This window comes from Manihot esculenta, chromosome 18, assembly GCF_001659605.2.
Source record: "Manihot esculenta cultivar AM560-2 chromosome 18, M.esculenta_v8, whole genome shotgun sequence".
Lineage (NCBI taxonomy): Eukaryota > Viridiplantae > Streptophyta > Magnoliopsida > Malpighiales > Euphorbiaceae > Manihot > Manihot esculenta.
In genome coordinates, this window is record NC_035178.2 from 4192125 (window position 1) to 4212538 (window position 20414).

Genomic DNA, 20414 nt, shown 5'->3' on the forward strand with positions numbered 1-20414 from the left:
CTGTCCACCACATAAATTTGTCTATGACAACGAGGCTGGATACACATCTTCTAATAAAATAAAATATTTATTTTGTCCTAATTATTGAAAAAGTATATATAGTATAAAATCAATTTTACATAAAATAAATTTATTTTTAAAATACAAGGAATATATCCAAACAAAAAAACAGTGGTGGATGCTTTTAGAAAAAGAAATGATTAAATGTTAATAATATATACAGCTATTATTAAGTCATATTGAGATGGGTTTGAAAAGATTCCATGATTCAAAAATAAGAGACAAAAAAATAAAAAGAATAAATAAGTGGAGGGGAAACTGGATGCCCCGTGGGGTGGGACCCCAGCAGAGCGTGCCTTTCGTAAAGTGCCAGCTCATCTTTTGACCAGTTTTCTCGGTTATTGAAAATGCGTACGCATTGGTTTTGCCTTTCAGGTATATGTTTGACTACTTTGATGCACCTTTGCTTGCTCCTTCTGCCAACTCCTCACTCACACGTGCCCCAGGGGAATCGTGCCTCCTCTTTCTCCCAGATATACCCTCTTTTTTCTTTTTTCTTTTTTACTCTTAATGCATTAATTTTAAGGTTAAACTCAACCGGATTGGATTATTTTTAAATATTTAAAACTAATATTATTATAAAATAATATTTTTTTAATCTTTATTTTGTCTAAATTTCTTAGAAAAAGAATTATGACATGTTAAGGACGATGAGATGAGAGTTACAAGTGAGTGCACGTGCGGTACACGGTTCATTACGGGCTATAGCCGGTCACTCCCGTTAAATACGTGAACTCCTTTCTCATTTTCAATGTATTTCAAATAAGATGGGTCCCAGTTAACCCAAGTCGTATTTCTACCATCGTGACTTCATCTGGTCAAACTCTACATTTCTGGTCTTACCCCTGTCAGTTTGGGCATCTATGGCTTCGCGGGAGTAATCTGAGATGGGTAATATCGTACTTTCACGAAATAGATCCCTCATCGGCTGATAGAAAAGGAGGAGAAATAGTTGAAGGAGTGACCCACTAAAGCGAAATTTTCAAAGAATTATTCTTTTGGGGCTTCCATTGCGTTGCCCTACCTCAAAAGAAAACAGCCATAGAGAAAAAAAAAAAAAAAAAAAAAAAGAAAGAAAGAAGATTTATCATCTTCCAATCTTTTCTGTGTCTACAACTAGGTATGGTTATAGTTTATCAGTTTAAGCCATTCCTTTCATATCTTTTTCTAATTTCCCTTTTCATACTTGTTTCATCATGTGCATTGTTTGTTAAATTTTAGCTGAAGAGGGATTGCTCATTTGTGAGTGATTATTGTCCTTTTGTCGCCATTGATTGTTCTTTCTTTCTTCATTTCCTTGCTTCTTTTTTGGTTTCCTGATCTGGGTTGATGATTCCTCCTTTTTGGTCTTGTTGAGAAATCGGTAATTTGCTTGTAAGAGTGAGAAAGAGGTGAGCTTTGTTGTTGCAGCAGAAGGTAGCTTTTCTATCTTAGGGTCTTTTTATTTTTGGATTTGATTTTGAGTATTCCAAAATGCCCATGTATTTGCCTAATAGTTATGGGAGAGAAGGAAACTTTAAGCTAGATGTTGTGGCTAGTGGTGGGCAAGTGCTAGATCTAGAAACCGCCGTTAAAGATGGCATTTTAGGTGGTAGTGGTGGTGGTGGGTTGATTTCCACAGCCGGCGCCGAGAAATTGGATCTTAAGGTGATGATTGAAGAGCTTGAATCGGTAGAAGTGCCGTCCGTGTTTATATGTCCGATCTCATTGTACCCAATGCAAGACCCAGTCACGCTCTGCACTGGCCAGACATATGAGAGATCCAACATCCTTAAATGGTTCTCCCTTGGCCACTATACTTGCCCTACGACAATGCAAGAGCTCTGGGACGATACGGTAACGCCAAACAGGACTCTCCAGCAGCTGATTTATAGCTGGTTCTCCCAGAAGTATTTGGCTATGAAGAAGAGATCCGAGGACGTGCAAGGGAGGGCCATTGAGCTCTTGGAATCTCTAAAAAAGGTTAAGGGTCAGGCTAGAGTTCAAGCTCTAAAAGAGCTTAGGCACGTTGTCACTGCTCATGCCACGGCGAAGAAGACAGTGCTAGACAACGGGGGAGTTGCCTTGGTTTCCAACTTATTGGGTCCTTTCACCACTCATGCTGTGGGGTCGGAGGCAATTGGTATTCTTGTGAATCTGGATCTTGATTTCGCATCCAAATCAAATTTGATGCAACCTGCAAAAGTTTCTTTAATGGTAGATATACTAAATGAAGGTTCGATTGAGACCAAGATTAATTGTACGAGATTGATTGAAATGTTGATAGAAGGAAAAGATTTCGAGTCAGAGAATATGTCAAGCTTGAGTCTTGTGGTTGGGTTGTTGAGGTTAGTGAAAGATAAGAGACACACAAATGGGGTATTGGCTGGACTTGGTTTGTTAAAGACTCTTTGTTCACATGAACCCCTTAGAAACTCAATTGTGAGCGTGGGGGCAGTTCCTCAATTAGTGGAGCTATTGCCCAGTTTGAATAATGAATGTCTGGAGTTAGCACTTCATATTCTGGAGGTTCTATCGACAATTCCAGAGGGAAGCAATGCTTTAAAGGATTGCAGTTGCACAATACCGAATGTGGTGAAGTTGTTGATGAAAGTTTCAGAGAGTTGTACTCAGCTTGCTTTATCGATATTGTGGGCAGTCTGCAAGCTTGCACCAGAAGAATGCTCTGCACTTGCTGTGGAAGCTGGTTTGGCAGCGAAGCTGCTTCTGGTAATACAGAGTGGTTGTAATCCAGTGCTGAAGCAGAGATCAGCCGAGCTCTTGAAATTGTGTAGTCTAAATTACTCATCTTCTATCTTCATTTCCAAGTGTAAGCTTACTAGAACAATACAATGAAGAAGAATGCCAGCTTTGTTGATATATGCCATGTCTTTTTTTTTTTTTCCTGTTGTCCAAAGAGACAAAGGGACTGGAGCTTATGGGACGGAATCAATTGGGGTTTCTAAGGTACCCCTTTTCTGTTCCTTCGTGTATATGAAAGATCTTTTGGTGCATTCCATTGGTTTCACAAAGTAGAAGTATGATAATGTGGATTTTAGGCTAATTGCATGTCATGTAGTCAATTATTTATTAATCCACTGTCCATAAAGCTGGTCTTTTGCAATAATTTTCCAATAAATCCCCAGCCAAGTTGTTATTGTGTAATTACTTGAAATATTGAAATTGTCATCCTCTTTAGTTCCAGCTTGTTTATATACATATTTGTGTTGTGTGCCTTTCATTTTGTGTCAATTATTCTCCGCATCAAATAAGAGCAGCCAGCCTTGTCAATTTGTTGATTAAGAAAAATTTGTCCTCATGATGGTACTATTGAGTAACAATAGTCCTTGCCATCCAAATCCATGTAGTGAACATAAGCAACGAACGGTATAACATTTAATCGACAGCATCGTCCAGCATTCGACCGTACCTCCATACATTTGATCAAGGGATGCAGTGGCCTGCTTTGATGATAGTTTAGCTGATCATCAAAGATTGCAGTGGGCTTGCAATCAGCTGAATTGACAGATGATACACTTTCAGTTTTGATTATAGAGAACTTTGGCTGAGCTTGATGCTATTAGGCTGTTAAATCGCTCTTCGAGCTGCAGGTGACACTGACATGGCGCCGTTAATGGCAATGGTGAAACAAATGAAACCGGAGATAGTTACAATAGCTGAGTACGAACCCTTTAGCTGGATGTCAGTTATATGCAAGGAAATTATTAGTTACTCCAAGAAAGTCACAAGTGGGCAACAAGAAGCAGCTCTCTTGCCTTGCCGAACGTAGATTTGCTAAGGTTCCAGTTGTTTGGTCTGGGTCTTGGAGTCTTGAGGGACTGGTTTCGATTGACGAGAAGGCCTTCGTTAGATAGCCTGTTAAGGTTTTCTTACTAGTGGTTGAGCATACCTTCCGATCTGAAGATCTTTTGGTTGCTGTACGCCTCAGCAAGGGCTAGAGGAGAGCGGCGATGAGAGTCGTTGTCCAGCGTTTTTTACTTGTGGGCCTGCCGCCCTTGTAAATTTGGGATAGGGATGTTTAGTTTGGACAAGCTGGATGAAACCTTGGGCCGGTACTGGGGCCTTGTATCTCATTTCCCCCCTTTTAATGCATCTATTTTTATCTTTCACCAAAAATATTTTTTAGAAAAAACATAGAACAATTATTTTGTTTAACCAAGAAAAAAAAAAGAACAAAAAACTGTGGATTCCTTGGAAGTAACTAAAGAAGAGGGCGCAGAGTGCGAGAGACAAGAACCTAGTTCGGTGCTTGTCTTTGTGGGCATGTATACTTCATTTAGCAGTGATCATCGCACCCGATCTAGGTCTCCCAAAGTTGGCGACACCTACCGATAAGAATAGAGATGAGTAGCACATGAAGGTGAAGCAATGGTGAAGGGATGGGGGAGGGAGACTAGGGCATAGGATGAGTAAGATGAAAATCAATCCAAATTGGCTGAGAGCCTCAGGGGAGGTTTTATTTTTTTTTTTTCAAAAATAAAGATTTCGTCAATCTTCAATATATTAAAGAAAAATTTATCTAGAGATATCTCTTACATCTAAACAGGATAATCTTAAATTATTTAATTAGTTTCTCTTTTTATGAAACATTAGTATATTAGCAAGAATTTATATTCAATAAGAGTCTTTTTTTCATAATAATTTCGCATAAAATGTTGGTTTTTTTCTAATTTGGAAGTTTTTCAATAAATCATACTTTTTAAAATAAAAAATCATAGTGAAATTTCACAAATGATATAATTGTGAACTGTAGAACCACAATTTGATCTAGAGTCTGACGCAGCATCATCATTAACCTTTACAAAATTTACTAAAGAGAGTTGCAACGGACAAAAGGAGGATTTGGGCAACTAGCACGATGGAATGAAGATGAAGTTTAATAAGGATGATATCAACAACAGAGGTCACATCGTAGGAAGTTATAACAACGATATGTGAACCCCGAAGCAATCCAAAATTTAAATTAAAATAGCGAATTATATCAGTGAAAAAAAAAAAAAGTTGAATCTTCAAAGGGCCATAACTAAAGCTCAAAGCTCATGCTCTGCAAAGTGCTAATTAAGTTAAATCTTGTATCAAAACGACATAGTTTTAACTTTAAATTTTGAAATTTTATGTTAAAATCCCTTTTTTTTTTTTCTAATTCTATGATTGAATTAGAGTTTTTAACCTTTCTTAAAAAAAAAAAAAATTCTAAAACACTATTTCTCAAGTTTCTAAATCTTTATAATTAAATTAGCGGTTTCCAAACAGCAGTTTATTTTTTTATTTTAATAAATTACAATAAATTTTATTAATAAAAGCAAGCATTACGTAGACTCAAAGTCTAAATATATTAAAAATATAAATTAAATATTTAGATATAATTAATTAAAGCAAAATTTATTTTATTTTTTCTGAAATGCAAATTTTAAACCTAATGGATATGAAACAGACATTTTACATATGATTGAGTTATTTACTTTATAGCAACATCCCATGCAATTTGCCTTAACTTTTGGATTAATAGGCGAAATTACTAGTAATTTGCAGGATTCCGCCACTCGCACAGGTTCAGCAAAAACATTTCTAATAACACCCACCTTTTTAACAGTCGCTTTCTCACCCCTCCATTCTCTCACCGGCATAATGTCATGGCTGGCTCGCTCCCTGGCAAACTCCCTTCGCCTCGATGACGACGACGGCGGCGATGATGACGCCGACTCAGAAAACGACGTTGCACCCAACACCCCTTACGACCCGTCACCTGCAAAATGCATTCAAGAAGAATCGGTTGAACGAACAGAGATTCAAGATGAAGGAGACGAAACGCAAACGAGAGGTGTCAAAGAGGATCTTTCAGAACTCAAGCAAACCCTAACCCGTCAACTGTGGGGCGTCGCCACCTTTCTTGCTCCTGCGCCGACTTCCAACGATAGACCACCTTCTAATTTGAATCAATTCGAGGCATCTGATCGATCCAACGAGGCAGATCACTCCGATTCCGAGGAAGTATCGGGGATCAGGCAAGATTTTACGGAAATCGGAGGGAGATTTAGGAGTGGGGTCACGGAGATTTCGAAGATGGCGACGAATTATCTTCCTTTTGGGTCGGAGGAAAACGAGGTAGAAAATGATGAGGGAAATGAGACGCACGGGGAGGAATTGGAGATCGAGGAGCCTGATGATTGGGGACCAGAAGCCATCGGGATTACCGACGAAGTGTTGGCATTTGCGAGGAATATTGCTATGCATCCCGAGACTTGGCTGGATTTCCCCCTTGACGAGGAAGACGATTTAGACGGTGCGTCCATTTTCCTAAATTTCTATGTGCATATGCTTATATTGGAAATAAGTTATCTTTTTGTTCTTCTGAATTTGTTTGTAGTTGAAGTATTGAAGCAACCAAATGTTCCTCATCTGCATTTATCTCATGCTTTCTTTTAGTTACTGGAGCATAAAGTTTCTAATAGATGGATTGGAATGATTAATGTCTTCCTGCATTGACTTTTTCATTGCGTTAGCCTTAGTGTAGATTACTTGCCTATATTTCCCCATATCCAAAAGACAAAGAAGGAAAGGGCATGGCAGCATCACCAGTTTTGTATTTCAATCCTCTGTCTAACAACACTTGGGAGTTTGTTCAGACATTGCATCCAATTGGTATGGGTTTTTGCATTATTTTCAGAGGGTTTTCTTCCCCATTTTAGAATAAAATTTAATCGGTATGCAACTCCATTGGTGATGCCTGGTTAATTGACTGTCTTATGCTGGTTGTATTGCCTAAATATTATTTCAGTAAAAGTTTTGACTCCCTAACGGGCGATAGTTACTAATATTTCCTTAATTGTGTGATATTTATGAGCATGAATAAGACTTGAACTTAATTGCCTGGAAATAATAAAACATAGTCTGAAGTTGTTTGGTTAGTGTTAACTAACTTGGTTGCATTGCATAATCTAATGTGAATTGTTGTGACATATTCACAATTCTTTTAACTTAGATGCTTGACCAGTTAGATTTTGTGGTTCAGAACTTATAATCTTGTAGTCTTGTACCTGAAGTATGAAATAATTTTATAAGTTGTATTTCAATATTTGTGTGATTGATTCAAATTCTTCAAATTGTCCTAAACAATGTTTGAAGAGTTCCACTAATAGTATTTTTTTCAAGGTTTCATTTTGTTATCTAGGTGCTGCTTAAAAATTGCTTGGATACTACTGTGATTTATTTGTTCTACTCAGTAACAAAAGCATATCTTCTGCTTCTGCTGTCCCTGTTGTATTTCTAAACCTTATCTTCCCCCCTTTCCTCACCTTGTTTAGATTTTGATATGTCTGATGCCCAATGCGAGCATGCTTTGGCAATTGAACAACTTGCTCCTAGACTAGCTGCTCTCAGAATTGAACTTTGTCCTTGCCATATGACTGAGAGTTACTTTTGGAAAGTGTATTTTGTCCTTCTGCACTCAAGACTAGACAAACATGATGCAGAAATTTTATCTACCCCTCAGGTAATATAATTCTCCTTTTAATTCTGGTAGTCAAGTTTCCTAGCTCCTTGTGATATAAAGTCCTTTTTGTGTCCAATTGAAGATTCTTTTTAGGGTTTTATGATCATAAGCACTTGCAACTAATAATACTTTTTTTGTGTGTGTGTGTTAAAGATAAATATGAGCTGTGTGAGTCAAATTTTGCCCATTTTTCTGGTAGTGATTTTGGGGAGGCTGGATGGGCTGATGCAATAAAATTGTAATTTTCATCCTTAATTATTATTGGATTTTATGGAAGCATAGTTTTGCTGCTGTTGCCTATACAAATTTCAGACTTCAGAATTCTAAATATGTGGTCAGTTTTAATTAGTTTTAGTTCTAAAATTTGTGAATTATTTGAGACATCTCAATGTAAAAGATTGTTTGCTTTACACATGACTCTGTTTGACTCTTCTCCTTTGACCTTGGTTGATGGTTGTTCCCATACATTGCATATGAAGACTATTTCAAGGAGCTAAGAGAAATGACAAATTATTTGTTTAATTTTATAAACGAGATGTTCTTGTTTCTCAACTGATGTTCATCCGATCTGCACTTCATTAATTGATCAATCACTTGGGTTTTACTTTTTTCTTTTCAAGCAAATGTTGCTTCAATGTTGTTATGTAGAATAGTTTGTTCTGGTTCAATGGATTGTTTACTGGAATTCAGAGATTATTAAATGCATCATTTATAATTGTGGTTAAGGACATATTAAGTGGCTTGAGAACTGGGGCTATGATTGAGGTAAATTATAGCATGCCCTATTGGTTGCAGGTAATGGAAGCCAGAGCATTGTGGATGCAGGAGCTACATAAACAAACGAAGCCTGAAAATGACTGGTTTGGACAAGGCACGTACCATGCAAATGATGGTGCAGTATTGCATGAAAAGTTTGAATATGGTAGGACATTTAATTTTGAACCAGCAACCAGTATGGCAACGGATTACGAGACTCAGAAGCACCCAGTTGTAAGTGCAGACATGGAATTCATTGATAAATCTGTTATTGAAGAAAAGCCAGTGACAAAAATTGTTAATAAGGATGTGCTTGCCAGTCAATCTTCTAAAGTACTTGTTCCAAATTATGAAGATGATGAGGATGACTGGCCAGATGAGGAAGATTCAGATTTAGGCAGTTACAAAGCCACATTCCCCACAGGAAATGAAGAAGATATATCTTTCAGTGATCTTGAAGATGATGCCAACAGCACCATACCCATCAAATCAAAGATGCTTTCCAAAGGTTCTGAAACATCGACATCGAAAACCTAGATGTGTAGCTTCAGCTGAGCGTAAGCTCTGCTGGTTGTCCTGTTGCTTGAACTGTAAAGTCGCCTAGTTTGAACTGAAACACTTTGATAAAGAGTGAAGACCTTGCAAATCTCTGCGCATCCAGAATTTTGGTCGGGGTGCTGTGGTATTTCTTACAAGCACTTTTGTACATGATGGTTGTTTAAATTGAGTTAGCTATTAAGCGAGTATATCTTGATTTATTGTGCAAAGGTTGTAAACAAAACATGTTAAATGTCTTGGCAAGGATGTTATAAATGAAAATGGCCAGTTTTCTCTTTGTTTTGCAAGAAAACTTGTTGGATTAAATTAGATGATGCTCATAGAAGCAATACAGAAAGGCTGTCTATATTTTTGTATGGTGAAAATTTATAACCATAGTCTGCAAACGGGTCATAATCAGTAATTGCTATTCAGTAAATACAAACAGATTCTAACGGAATCTAATACTCTGCAATGGGTACACTGAACATTTTCTCTGGCAATTGACTATTTCATGGGGTAAATGTAGTTTGGGTAGGTTTCTCTAACTCATGGGCTGTCTCTATCTGGGTAGATTAAACAATGCTAATAAACTTGGTTGTTGGCGGTGTAAACGTAAACTTAAGACTTTGACTACAAGGCCAATTCTATGGTACCTTTCGAAAAGACTTTTTCATGTGCCATTTTTAAATTAGATATTTATTATTTTAAAATTATAAAAACTAAATAATTATTTATTTTGAAATTATAATAATTAAATAATTATATTTTAAAATTATAAATAATAATTAAAAAATAAGAGTGTTTTACTAATTGCTTAGATAAATGAAAGAATTATATAATTAATAGTTTAAAATGAAAGGATTTAAATAGTTAATAATTTTAAAAAATAAATATTATTTAATATTAAAAATAAAGTTATTAAATAGTTAATTTCATTAAATTATAATAATTAAATATTCAAATTTTCTTATTAAGGGTTGGTTTGCTTTGTTATTAAGAAAAATATCTTCTTAAATGTATATCTTTTTTTCTTTAAAAAATAATTCTTAAAGTTAGTTGTGATTATGGAAATATGATTTTAAAAATTTATGATAATATTTAAAATAATATTTTTAATCATGTTACCTACCTTTCAACCTAAAAATTCACTAAGAGCCAAGTTTATTAATTTAGAAAAACTAGTTTTATTCAATCTGCGATGGCACGTTTTTATATCTGTCAAAATATTTAATTTATTTTTAAAATTTTTTACATATTATAATATTATTATAAATATATTAATTTTTAATAAAAAATATTTTATTTAATTAAAAAATTATAATTTCTAAAAATACAAAAAAAATTTATTATAATTATATTATATATTACGATATACTATTCTCAGTAAAGCTATATTATTTTTATATTATCTTTTATTAAATTAAATAAAATATAATATATTATTATAAAATTCAATATACATCTATCTATATTATTTCTACATTATTTTTTATCAAATTAAAATAAAATATAATATATTATTATAAAATTCAATATATAATATAAATAGATAGAGATTATAATATCATACTATAAATTAATTAATAAATTTTTTGAAATATATACAAGTTTATTGCACAATATTAAATCAATATAAAAAAAATTCTAAAAATTTATATTATAATATTATATAACCATTTAAATATTATAAAAAGTTATATATAGAGAAAGAGAATTCAATATAAACTTACATATTATATATTTCGACAAAAAAATTAAAAATACATACAAATTAGAGATAAATAAATAGCACAAATGATATCCACAAAACTTGAAAATATAACTGTATAGACTGTATAGTTGAAATTTGAAATTTGAAAAGTAAGTTTGCATTAATTTAAATATTTTAATTTATAAAATTTAAAAAAATAAAAATTTTCAATTTTAATTGAATAAATTTATTTTTAAAATATAACCGACTCAAACATAAGCTTAAAAATCTAATTAATTTTTTTTATCTCTTTAAAATATGAAACTTATTATTATCATAATTTATAATTTTAATTTAATCAAGAATAGAATTTAAAATGTTTATAATAAAATTTAATCAAGAACAGCTTCAATCAATTTAAAATTACATAGACTAATAATGTAATTAAATTAAAAAATTTTAAATAATAACAAATTATAATTATTTTTTTTTAAAAAAATTAACTTATGATAAAATTTGAATACAAATAATTTAAATAGTAAGAGAATTCTTCCTTATCAACTATAATTTAAATGTCAAGAAATTTCTTTAATCAATTTGAATTTAAATAAAATATTAATATAATTAAATAATTAAATTAAAAAATTTTAAATAATAATAAATTTATAATTAATAAAGTACTAATATTTCTTCCCCATTCTACTTTTATATATTATAAAATAACATTGTTCATAAACACAAAACTTCATTAATTTTTTTCAATTTAAAAGTTGTATTTATTTATTTAATATAATTTTGATATATAATTTAAAATTAAAAAAAATTATCTAAAATATGATAAGATATAAAGAATTTTAAATTTTTATTAATAGTTTTTATGCAAGATTCCCACCAGTCAACGGTCAACGTTAGGGCAATGTTCCTCTGTTCTTTAGGTACACTCTCCGTGCTCGGCCACCACCAGCTTCAAACGTCATGTCGTTCCATAGTTGTTTAAACTTTTATGAAAAGACACAAAACACCCGCGCTTTTGGGAGAGGAAAAAAGAAAACAAGAAAGAAAAGAAAAAAAGAAAAATCCATATCACGTGAATCGAGATACGATCTTTATATTAGCTAATAGCCAATCAATCGAGAGGCCGCTATTGTTGTAAGTTGTAACGGTGTTTGTTTGTCCGTTAATATCAACTTGCTAAACTCCTTCGCCTGCTTAAGTTTTCTCTCTCCTCTGTTCGTCTGCAGCAACCCAAAATGGCATTTAATTTTGAATTCAAACTCTTATTAATTGCTTCTTCATAATCTCATCTGCTTTCCTAACCTCAATAACTGATCCTCAGTTAATGTGCCTAACCCCCACCATAAAATCCAATTGCAAAGCTTGATCGTGACAACAACCAACCAGAACGGCTGAAATGAAACCCTAGATTCCTCGATTCTCTAAATTTTCCTACTTTCTTTATCCTTTTAAGCCCTAGTTGTTCCAATTTTATTGTTCTGTAGTTCTGCCCCGAAGATTTGGTTCTTGGATGGATTTTCAATTGGCCAAGAAGGGGTTTGATTTCTCCCGGAGAAATAAGAAATGGCTGATTTTACTGGCCTTTTCCGGTGTTTCTGGTTATGGACTGTATAAGGTGTATAATATGCCCTCCGTTGTCAAGAAAAGGAGGAGATTGATCAAACTTGTCGGTGCTTTAATTTCTATTGCTGAAATGGTGTCCGATTCCGCCGAGACGATTAACATTGTTTCCAGGGACCTGAAGGAGTTTCTACGGTCCGATTCGGATGAAATTCCTAATAGCTTCAGGCAAATTTCTAAGATTATTAAATCTGATGAGTTCTCTCAGTCGTTGACTAGGGTTTCTCAGGCGGTGACGGTTGGGATCCTGAGAGGCTACAAGGCGCAGTCGATAAATGATCAGTTAGCATCAAGCTCAACGAATTCGAGTTTCGCTGATAAGGCGATGGACAGGTTGTTCTCGAGTGCTGCGACCGGGTTTGTTTCTGTTGTTGTTGGTAGTTTTGCCAGGAATTTGGTTTTGGGGTTCTATTCTAATGTTGGAGCTGATGTGGATCAAAGTGGGTCGAGCATATCAGATTTGCCTAGATGGGTTAGTGTGGTTTCTGATGATCGGTGCAAGCAGCTTATAGCTGATTGCATACAGAAGTTTGTGAGCACAGCAGTAGCTGTTTATCTTGATAAGACAATGGACATCAACACTTATGATGAGATGTTCTCTGGGTTGACCAATCCCAAGCATCAAAGCGATGTGAGAGACATTATGGTTTCTGTCTGTAATGGTGCTGTGGAAACGCTTGTTAAAACATCTTACCAAGTGTTGACAAATCCGAGTTCCAATTCGAAACTTAATTTAGGTTCCAGTTCTGGTTCTACGTATTCAATTGTTGAGCAGAATGAAGGACTAAGTGCAGCAAGAGATGATTATTTCAAGCAAGAAGTACGTTTGAAAGACGGATACTCACGTGAAGGGGATCAAGGTGGTAGATGGTTTGATAAGGTTTCGTCTACTTTGGCTGTACCAGGCAATAGAAAGTTTGTGGTCGATGTGACTGGGAGGGTGACTTTTGGAACGATAAGATCTATTGTGGAGTTTTTGTTGTGGAAGATATCAGATTGCTTGAAGAGAATGCTTAATGTAGTTCAGGAAGAGGTTGTAGACAGGGGACTAGAGGTTATTAGATATTTTGGGGCCAAATCATCTGTTATTGTTACCATATGTCTTGCCCTGTATTTACATGTTCTGGGTGGGACTAGGGTTCTCTTACCTGCTTAAATCCATTGCCTTGCCCCTCCTTAATGAAGCAGTCCTGGTATGACATAGACCTTCTTTGTATGATCCCTAGCTCGAAATTTTAATGCAATAGTAGCTCGTTCTCATTTTGATGGTTGGCTTTGGCTTCAGGAAATTCTTTGTTTCTTCTTATTTTTGTTAGATATCTTATATGATTGGATTTTTTTTTAATTATTTTTTCTCTTTGATCCAATAAAATGATCAAACTTTCTGATCCAGAAATATTTCTGCAACGGGGCTATGCTCATTAATGTTAGGAACGTTGAATTAAAAACAACAGTTTTGGGTGCTTGATTTTAATTCTCTTTCTGTACTCTCATATTGTTTTCGTTAGTTAGAAGTTTATATTGTTATGTGGTTTAACCATACTAACTAACTTTGTGGAATGTCATTTCATTGATCTGTTGTTTAAAGATGTTGTTGCACAGACAAGTTACTGGAACAGAGCTTTTCATAATTGGATTAAGGCAGACTTTAATTTGTGGGATAAATGAGAAAAATATGGGATCCACACTTCTAATCATTTTTAAAAATAGAGTTGAGCAAATCTCAAGATTTGGAAGTGTTGCTGATCACACTATAAATGCTTAAATTCTATTACTGGTTTTCTTTTTGGTGTATTTACTCAGTCTACGACATGAAGTGCACTCTTGTTTGATAATGGAGAAATTCTTAGAGAGGTTTCAAGCTTTTTTTCCCCCCCAGAATAGCAGGGTTTAATGTCATGGCAAAACATGAACGACACTTCTGGTTGCACATGTGAACTGCAAATTCATTACAAGTTTTTGAAACCAAATTTATTTACATGTGTTCTTGCTGGAAAGCGACAGTTTTCCATGTCGTATAGGGGGCCCAGTACAGTGTCACTAAGCCACACTTGTGCTTCTGTTGAATATAAAGCTCTTATTAGTACTTTTCTCAGATTAATCTTAGTTAATACTCAACTGTGCTTGTTAGTCTGAAAATTGAGAACAGATTTTAGGACCACGCTTGGTGAGGCTTTTTTCCCTGCCTATATTTTGGCTTCTCTGACGATTTTTTTTTCTTTTTTTTTTTAAAAAAAAAAATTTCTGGAATTAGCTTATTTCTATTCACCATCTGCAAAAGCTATAAATTATATCATGCTCTGCTTAAATCTCTTAGAAATCTCTTAGAAAGGCAACTCTGGACAATTCTCATGAGTAAACTTGTCGAGTATACTCCTGAAGAAGTTTTCTGAACTTCTATAAATCATTGGCAATTTGGATTAAAAAAATACTGATTCTCCTATTTCTGAGTTGTGCCCAGTTCTAAATCATTGGCATGGTAGGTTTTCTATTAGTCCTTATTTTGAAATTCATAAATAAAATCAATACTTCATACATGGGATTAGAAAGATAATTTTATGATTAGTGATTTCTCATACTATCATTATTACAGAGCATTGACATGGGTCATGAATCTCAAGTGATCATGACTAAATTACTAGTCACACTCTAGCTCATGGATTCTCATTCTGTGTGTAGATGTAATCCACATGAGCCGCCAGAGTTCTTCTGGTCAAGCACTCAGCTTCTCCTACTCCTTCACAGCTCTCCTCTGTCTCAGCTTTCTGTGTCTTCAAATTCTAAACAAATAAATAACATTGAAAGAACGGTCTCTCACAAGTAATCACCATCAACATGATCTCATCTTCAAAAACTACTGAAAAATCAGTAAGGATATGAATAGGGCAACAAAAGTAAAAAAGGGAAATAATTGTGAGTTTAAGAATCTATTATAAACGAAAAATTAACATTGGAATTTTACCACAGGATCACTAGTGAAGCCAGGCTGGAGCCGAGCAGCTTGGGCCATCACCAAGGTGAGGACGAGGACTAGGCCGAAAATGGTGCGCAGCTTAGACATCTTTGGTTTCAACTTCGGATTGTTTTGTGGGATTTTTTGTTAAGAGCTAATTAGCCTAGTAAAAGAAAGATATGTTTAAATAGGCAATGGAGCTGTGAAATAGATGGACATAGCCATGGTCTAATTATTGGTAATGGTTAATGGGATGGTTGGATTTTTATTCTTAACTATTTTAACTTTGATTTTGTTTTTTTTTAAAAAAAATAAAAATAAAATAAGTTTTAAAACGAATTTAGTTCAATCTAAAGTATGGAAATTAATTAGTAAAATTATTGTTAAAATTTTAATAAACTGATTTGACCCAATTTCCAAATAAAGACTGATTCAATTGAAACATATATACTATTAATAACTCCAATTCTAAATTTAATATAAAAACTGATTCAATTGGAACGTATATACTATTAAACTCAATGTGGTATGACAATCCATTCAATTGGTTACATATGGAAAAAAGCTTCAGTATCTAAGCAGAGCAGTTACTGCACCAGGCTGGCTGCCTGCACACAAAAATCAGACGCAGACAAGCAATCTCACCAAATTTGAACTTAAAATTGGCAAGTTTTGATATTTTGTTAAGCCATCCCATGTCTGGAATTGTATGCCACAGACATAAACCAATTCCACGGCCAGATGGTTGAAGTAGTTGGGCCTATTATGTGTTTTTGTTTTGAGCCATTGGACTCTTGTTTATAGTGTTACATATATTGGGATGTAAATAGATAGCAAAAATTAAATTATCTTAATTTAAATTCAATTTATATTAATAATATTTAAATTTATTTTAAATTTAATTATTATTATTTAAATAAAATTTAAATTAATTTAATTTTATATATTTTAATTAATAATTTATATAAAAACATTTTTTATTAGTAATTTTCATTTAAAAAATTAATATTTTTAAAAAACATTTAAATTTTAATTTTTAAATAAATATATATAAAAAAATTATAAACATTATTATAAAATATATATTAAATTAATTATTTATATAAACATATTCGAGCATAGACATTCTATAAATAAAATCCAAACTTGTAACTAATATTATTTTATAAATCCGAATAAACTCCAAACTTATCAATAATATTATTTTACAAATTCAAATTCATCTTAAAATATAATTATAATTATTCAAACACGCCCTATTAGAATTAGATTGGATCGGGAACTAAAAATATCCAATCATTACTTTTTAGATAGCCTATAATTGTATAAATAAAAAATATATATATATATATTCCAATATCAAAAAGTCAAATTTATACCGGAGAGATCTATATATGCGGTCTATTATTTCGTGGTCATATTTATAGATTTAATTTGAAATTGAGACTCAACCAATGTATCATTTTCAATGTTATTCGCCATAATTAAAGAAAAATTTAAGTGCCTTAAAATCATCTACAAAGTAACCAAAAATAAACCCACGAGAAAATCAGAATAAGCACAGCTTAGGTATCATAGATCAATCCTTTAAAATATAGAGTATAGTTTATAGACCAATCCTTTAAAATGTTATATAGAAGATAAAATTATATAGAAAAATAAATTTTATTAAAATCATTATAATTTACCAATAATTATTTTTTTTGATATTTACTTTTTATCCATTTAACTCTATTATTTTTTATATGAATTTTTAAATATTAATTATAATGTAATACATGAATAAAAATAAATATGCATAAAATTACCTAAAATCAAAGTATATTCATAAATACTAAATACTCAATCAAATAACATGAGACAATTCAAATGAGCGACTCTAAGTAGCTTTATCTAATTTTTATTTCACAAAGTTTAATAATTAAATCACTATTTTGAAAATAAAAGTGATATATAATTTAAAACGAATAAGAATGAGTTTAATAATTAATAAATTATATATATATATATACTTGTGCTTTCATTATATGTATTTTAATTAAATTTAGAAATATTTCTATATATAAATTTAATCTACCTTATATTAAACTCGTATTACATAATTCAACACTTAAATTTTTTTATAATTAATCCATTCAAATAAAAAATTATTACATTCATATATTAAAAAGAGAATAAATATTTTAAATATCTAAAATATTTTCATAAATATTTAAATTATGACGTGATGGAATATTATTTAAACTACATTTTAATTCTTAAATTTTAGTATAATTAACATATTAATTTTTATATTTTTAAAATTAAATTCTTATATTACTCTATATTTAATCAATCTAAAATTACAATTTTTCTTTCGGTTATAAATATTAATTTAAAACTGGTGGTCAAATTTCTAAAAGTATAATTCTTTTTTTTAATATTTTTTTTAAAAATTATGATCCATTTAAAAATTACTTGATATTATTTAAAAAAATTGAGATTAAAAAAATATTTTTTGAAAATTTTAAAATTATCTGAAGTATTTTTAATAAACGAAAATAAAAAAATAAAAAAAGGTTAAAATTTAATTTAATATAATAATTTAAATAAAAATTAATGAGAATTTAAATATTTTTTTAAATAAAAAATAAATGATTTTAATATTTTTAATTTAAAAAATAAATAATAAAAATATTTTCATATGTTTAATTAAAATAAATGAATGAAAAAATTAGAATCTAAACAGATTAATTATAAAAAAATTTAAATATTTAATTTTAAAAAATAAGAATTATATATTAATTATATTAAAATTTTAAAATTAATATATAGTTTATTTATTTAAAAAAATAATAAATATAATTTTATATAAATATTTAATTTTAAAAATATAAAATTAATTCATTAATTATATTAAAATTTAATAATTAAAATATAATTTACTCTTATGTTTTTCTTAAAACAGTGGGAAGGTTTTGTTAAATGGGTCCTCCAATGGGCAACAAATGATGGTACGCACTTTATTTTTTTTGGGTCTCATCATTGTGTATCTTATTATTATTATTATTATTATTGCTTTAATTATGCTTGCAGTCTTGTCCCTCTTTCTTTCTTTCCCTCTATTTTCATTCTAATATTCGTTTTCCGTTATTTTAATTTTTTAATTAATTATATGTTTAACTTTTTTTAAAAAAAAATTATACACTTAATTAATGTGTGTAATTATTATAAATTTATTTTTTATACAAAATTAATTTAATAATTTTGAAATTAAAGTTTATTGTAAAGTTCATTTTATATCAATGTTTGATTTAAAATTTAATAAATTTTATACTCTTAGTTAAGCAAATAATAATGAATAAGGCCCACTTAGAATTTCTAATTGATATTGTTTGCTTCTCACTTGTATTATGTAAATGTAGTATAATGAAGCGTAATCAATAAATCAACATTGGTTAAGCAGACAATCATTTTGTTCAGATTTTTTAAAACTATAATGTTTGAATTATTACATTATAAAAAAATTGAAATTGTGTCTGTCGTAACGCTCGATTTTATAATTAGTATTAGAATTAAAATTATAAATTTAAATCTTAACAGATACTACAGAGAGGATTGTGATTTGTTGTTCAATTGCTATCTATCATTTTCCGCTAAAAACAAATTTTCTTTTAACTTAATTAAAAGCGCAATTATGACGGAAATGCCCCTAATCGTTCCATAGAGACATAATTGAATTGCATATTTATGATCAGTAGAAGGTGAGAGTGAGCTTTTCACCAGTCACCACTGCAGATTCATCTGTCCCTCTCTTTCTCTGTCTCTCTCTCTTTCTGCTGCTACAGCTTGGATCTACCAGTTCATGGCTGCCACTAACTCCACGAGTTGCTCCGGATTCTTCAATTTTCGCTCAAATTCCGACGAGGGCAGGGTCCAGCCTTCATCGAACCATGGCTCACCTGGGAGTGGAAAGCTTGATGGAGTTGCTATGTGGTTCATCAATGGTGTGGCAAGTGCATTTTTTGCGTCCTTAGAGAGATGTTCTTGCGTCCGTATCGCTACCGTAGACGACGGCGATGAGGCTAAGGACGCACCCTTGATTCTCAACGATGGAAACATGAGGCATGATTTTGCCACCATCAGCAGCAGGAGAAGGACAGGGAAAGGCAAGAAACAGAGCACTGGAGCATTTGAAGAGTGCTAGTTAATTTGGTTGGGCAAGCGAAAGAAAGAAACTGTGCGTTTTGGTACGTTAATTTATCATGGGGTTCTGGGATGTGTGAGATTTGGTCCTTATGGTTTAGGAAGAGCTTCCAAATGGCTATTAGACAAAAACAGAGTTGCACGTTTGATGGGTTTGAATCTCTTATGCATAAGATCAAATGAATTGAACCAATTCAATATTTCATTTCCTTCCTTAGTTTTATTTACAGTTGAGTGAAATGAAAATACATTTGATTTTATAAAAATATCTACTAATTTATTTTAAATTTTTATACAATATTTAATGAATAAAATTAAAAATATTAATCGTCATAATAAAAATTAAATAAAATTTTTTTATATAATATTAACGGTAAATAACTTTCTCTTATTTTATTGAAAAAATAAATATTTCAAAAGATTTAGAGGGATTTAAATTTGAGATTTCATTGATTTTCTATATCTTATAAAATTTAAAAAGATTATATTATTTCTAATTAGGTAAAATTATAAAGATTTTAAATTTTAATATATTTATATTATTAAAATAAACATTTAAATTTAATCTCAATATACTTACAAATTTAGTTTAATTCTAAATCACTCACAAATTTAATTTAGTGGTAAGTATATTTAATTAAATTTAAAAGGTCTTATATTCTTAATTTTTATTTAAAAAAAAATTAATCTCAATGGCCCAATTTTTATATAAAATCTAGGCGTTATAAAAAAAAAAAGCTTGTTTAATCAGGTAATTGATGCTCATCTACTGACTGCTGCATACAGTGTGTATGAGTTTACTGCTGATGTTCATCTTCATCCCTCCTTTTAGGCTTTTACCCTTTGGGGAAATATTTTAGCTTAGAAAATCAAAGATAAAGCAAGTCCCAACTAATTAAAGTTGCTTTAAATATTCAAAAAGAGCTTTCTAGATAAGATGTTATTATCTGGATTAGTGGGAGTTGTTTGTTGCCAACTAATTTCTTTTACTTTTTTTTTTTCTTTCTTCTTAACTTTTCTAGGCATCCAATGATCCAACGTGCTTAAATGAAAGCATGAGTATCTGCATATCGATTTTAAGGTTTTGAAATCTATCAATAATT

At 31.5% G+C, this 20414-nt stretch overlaps 4 protein-coding genes across 4 annotated transcripts; all 4 read left to right on the top strand.

The window, feature by feature from the left end:
- Positions 1–1028: 1028 nt before the first annotated feature.
- On the top strand, positions 1029–3053 carry LOC110605749 (U-box domain-containing protein 31). Its single transcript, XM_021744371.2, has one exon. It carries the CDS (start codon positions 1534–1536, stop codon positions 2893–2895), a length of 1362 nt encoding a protein of 453 aa, XP_021600063.1. The 5' UTR covers positions 1029–1533; the 3' UTR covers positions 2896–3053.
- A 2524-nt stretch (positions 3054–5577) lies between these two features.
- On the top strand, positions 5578–9153 carry LOC110606763. Its single transcript, XM_021745740.2, has 3 exons — positions 5578–6343; positions 7365–7552; positions 8348–9153. The coding sequence occupies exons 1-3, from the start codon at positions 5689–5691 to the stop codon at positions 8843–8845; spliced, it is 1341 nt and encodes a 446-aa protein (XP_021601432.1). The 5' UTR covers positions 5578–5688; the 3' UTR covers positions 8846–9153.
- Positions 9154–11673: 2520 nt separating this feature from the next.
- LOC110606953 (protein PHLOEM PROTEIN 2-LIKE A10) lies at positions 11674–13437 on the top strand. The gene has a single exon (XM_021745968.2). It carries the CDS (start codon positions 12064–12066, stop codon positions 13327–13329), a length of 1266 nt encoding a protein of 421 aa, XP_021601660.1. The 5' UTR covers positions 11674–12063; the 3' UTR covers positions 13330–13437.
- A 5419-nt stretch (positions 13438–18856) lies between these two features.
- Positions 18857–19516, top strand: LOC110606970. Its single transcript, XM_021745999.2, has one exon. The coding sequence runs from the start codon at positions 18971–18973 to the stop codon at positions 19310–19312; it is 342 nt and encodes a 113-aa protein (XP_021601691.1). The 5' UTR covers positions 18857–18970; the 3' UTR covers positions 19313–19516.
- The last annotated feature ends 898 nt before the right edge of the window (positions 19517–20414 follow it).

Excerpts from the sequence above, each read along its gene's own strand:
- LOC110605749 (XM_021744371.2), top strand. The coding sequence starts at position 1,534 with ATGCCCATGTATTTGCCTAATAGTTATGGGAGAGAAGGAAACTTTAAG.
- LOC110606763 (XM_021745740.2), top strand. The coding sequence starts at position 5,689 with ATGTCATGGCTGGCTCGCTCCCTGGCAAACTCCCTTCGCCTCGATGAC. Across the intron at positions 6,344-7,364 it reads CGAGGAAGACGATTTAGACG|ATTTTGATATGTCTGATGCC; the intron begins GTGCGTCCATTT and ends CACCTTGTTTAG. Across the intron at positions 7,553-8,347 it reads AAATTTTATCTACCCCTCAG|GTAATGGAAGCCAGAGCATT; the intron begins GTAATATAATTC and ends TATTGGTTGCAG.
- LOC110606953 (XM_021745968.2), top strand. The coding sequence starts at position 12,064 with ATGGATTTTCAATTGGCCAAGAAGGGGTTTGATTTCTCCCGGAGAAAT.
- LOC110606970 (XM_021745999.2), top strand. The coding sequence starts at position 18,971 with ATGGCTGCCACTAACTCCACGAGTTGCTCCGGATTCTTCAATTTTCGC.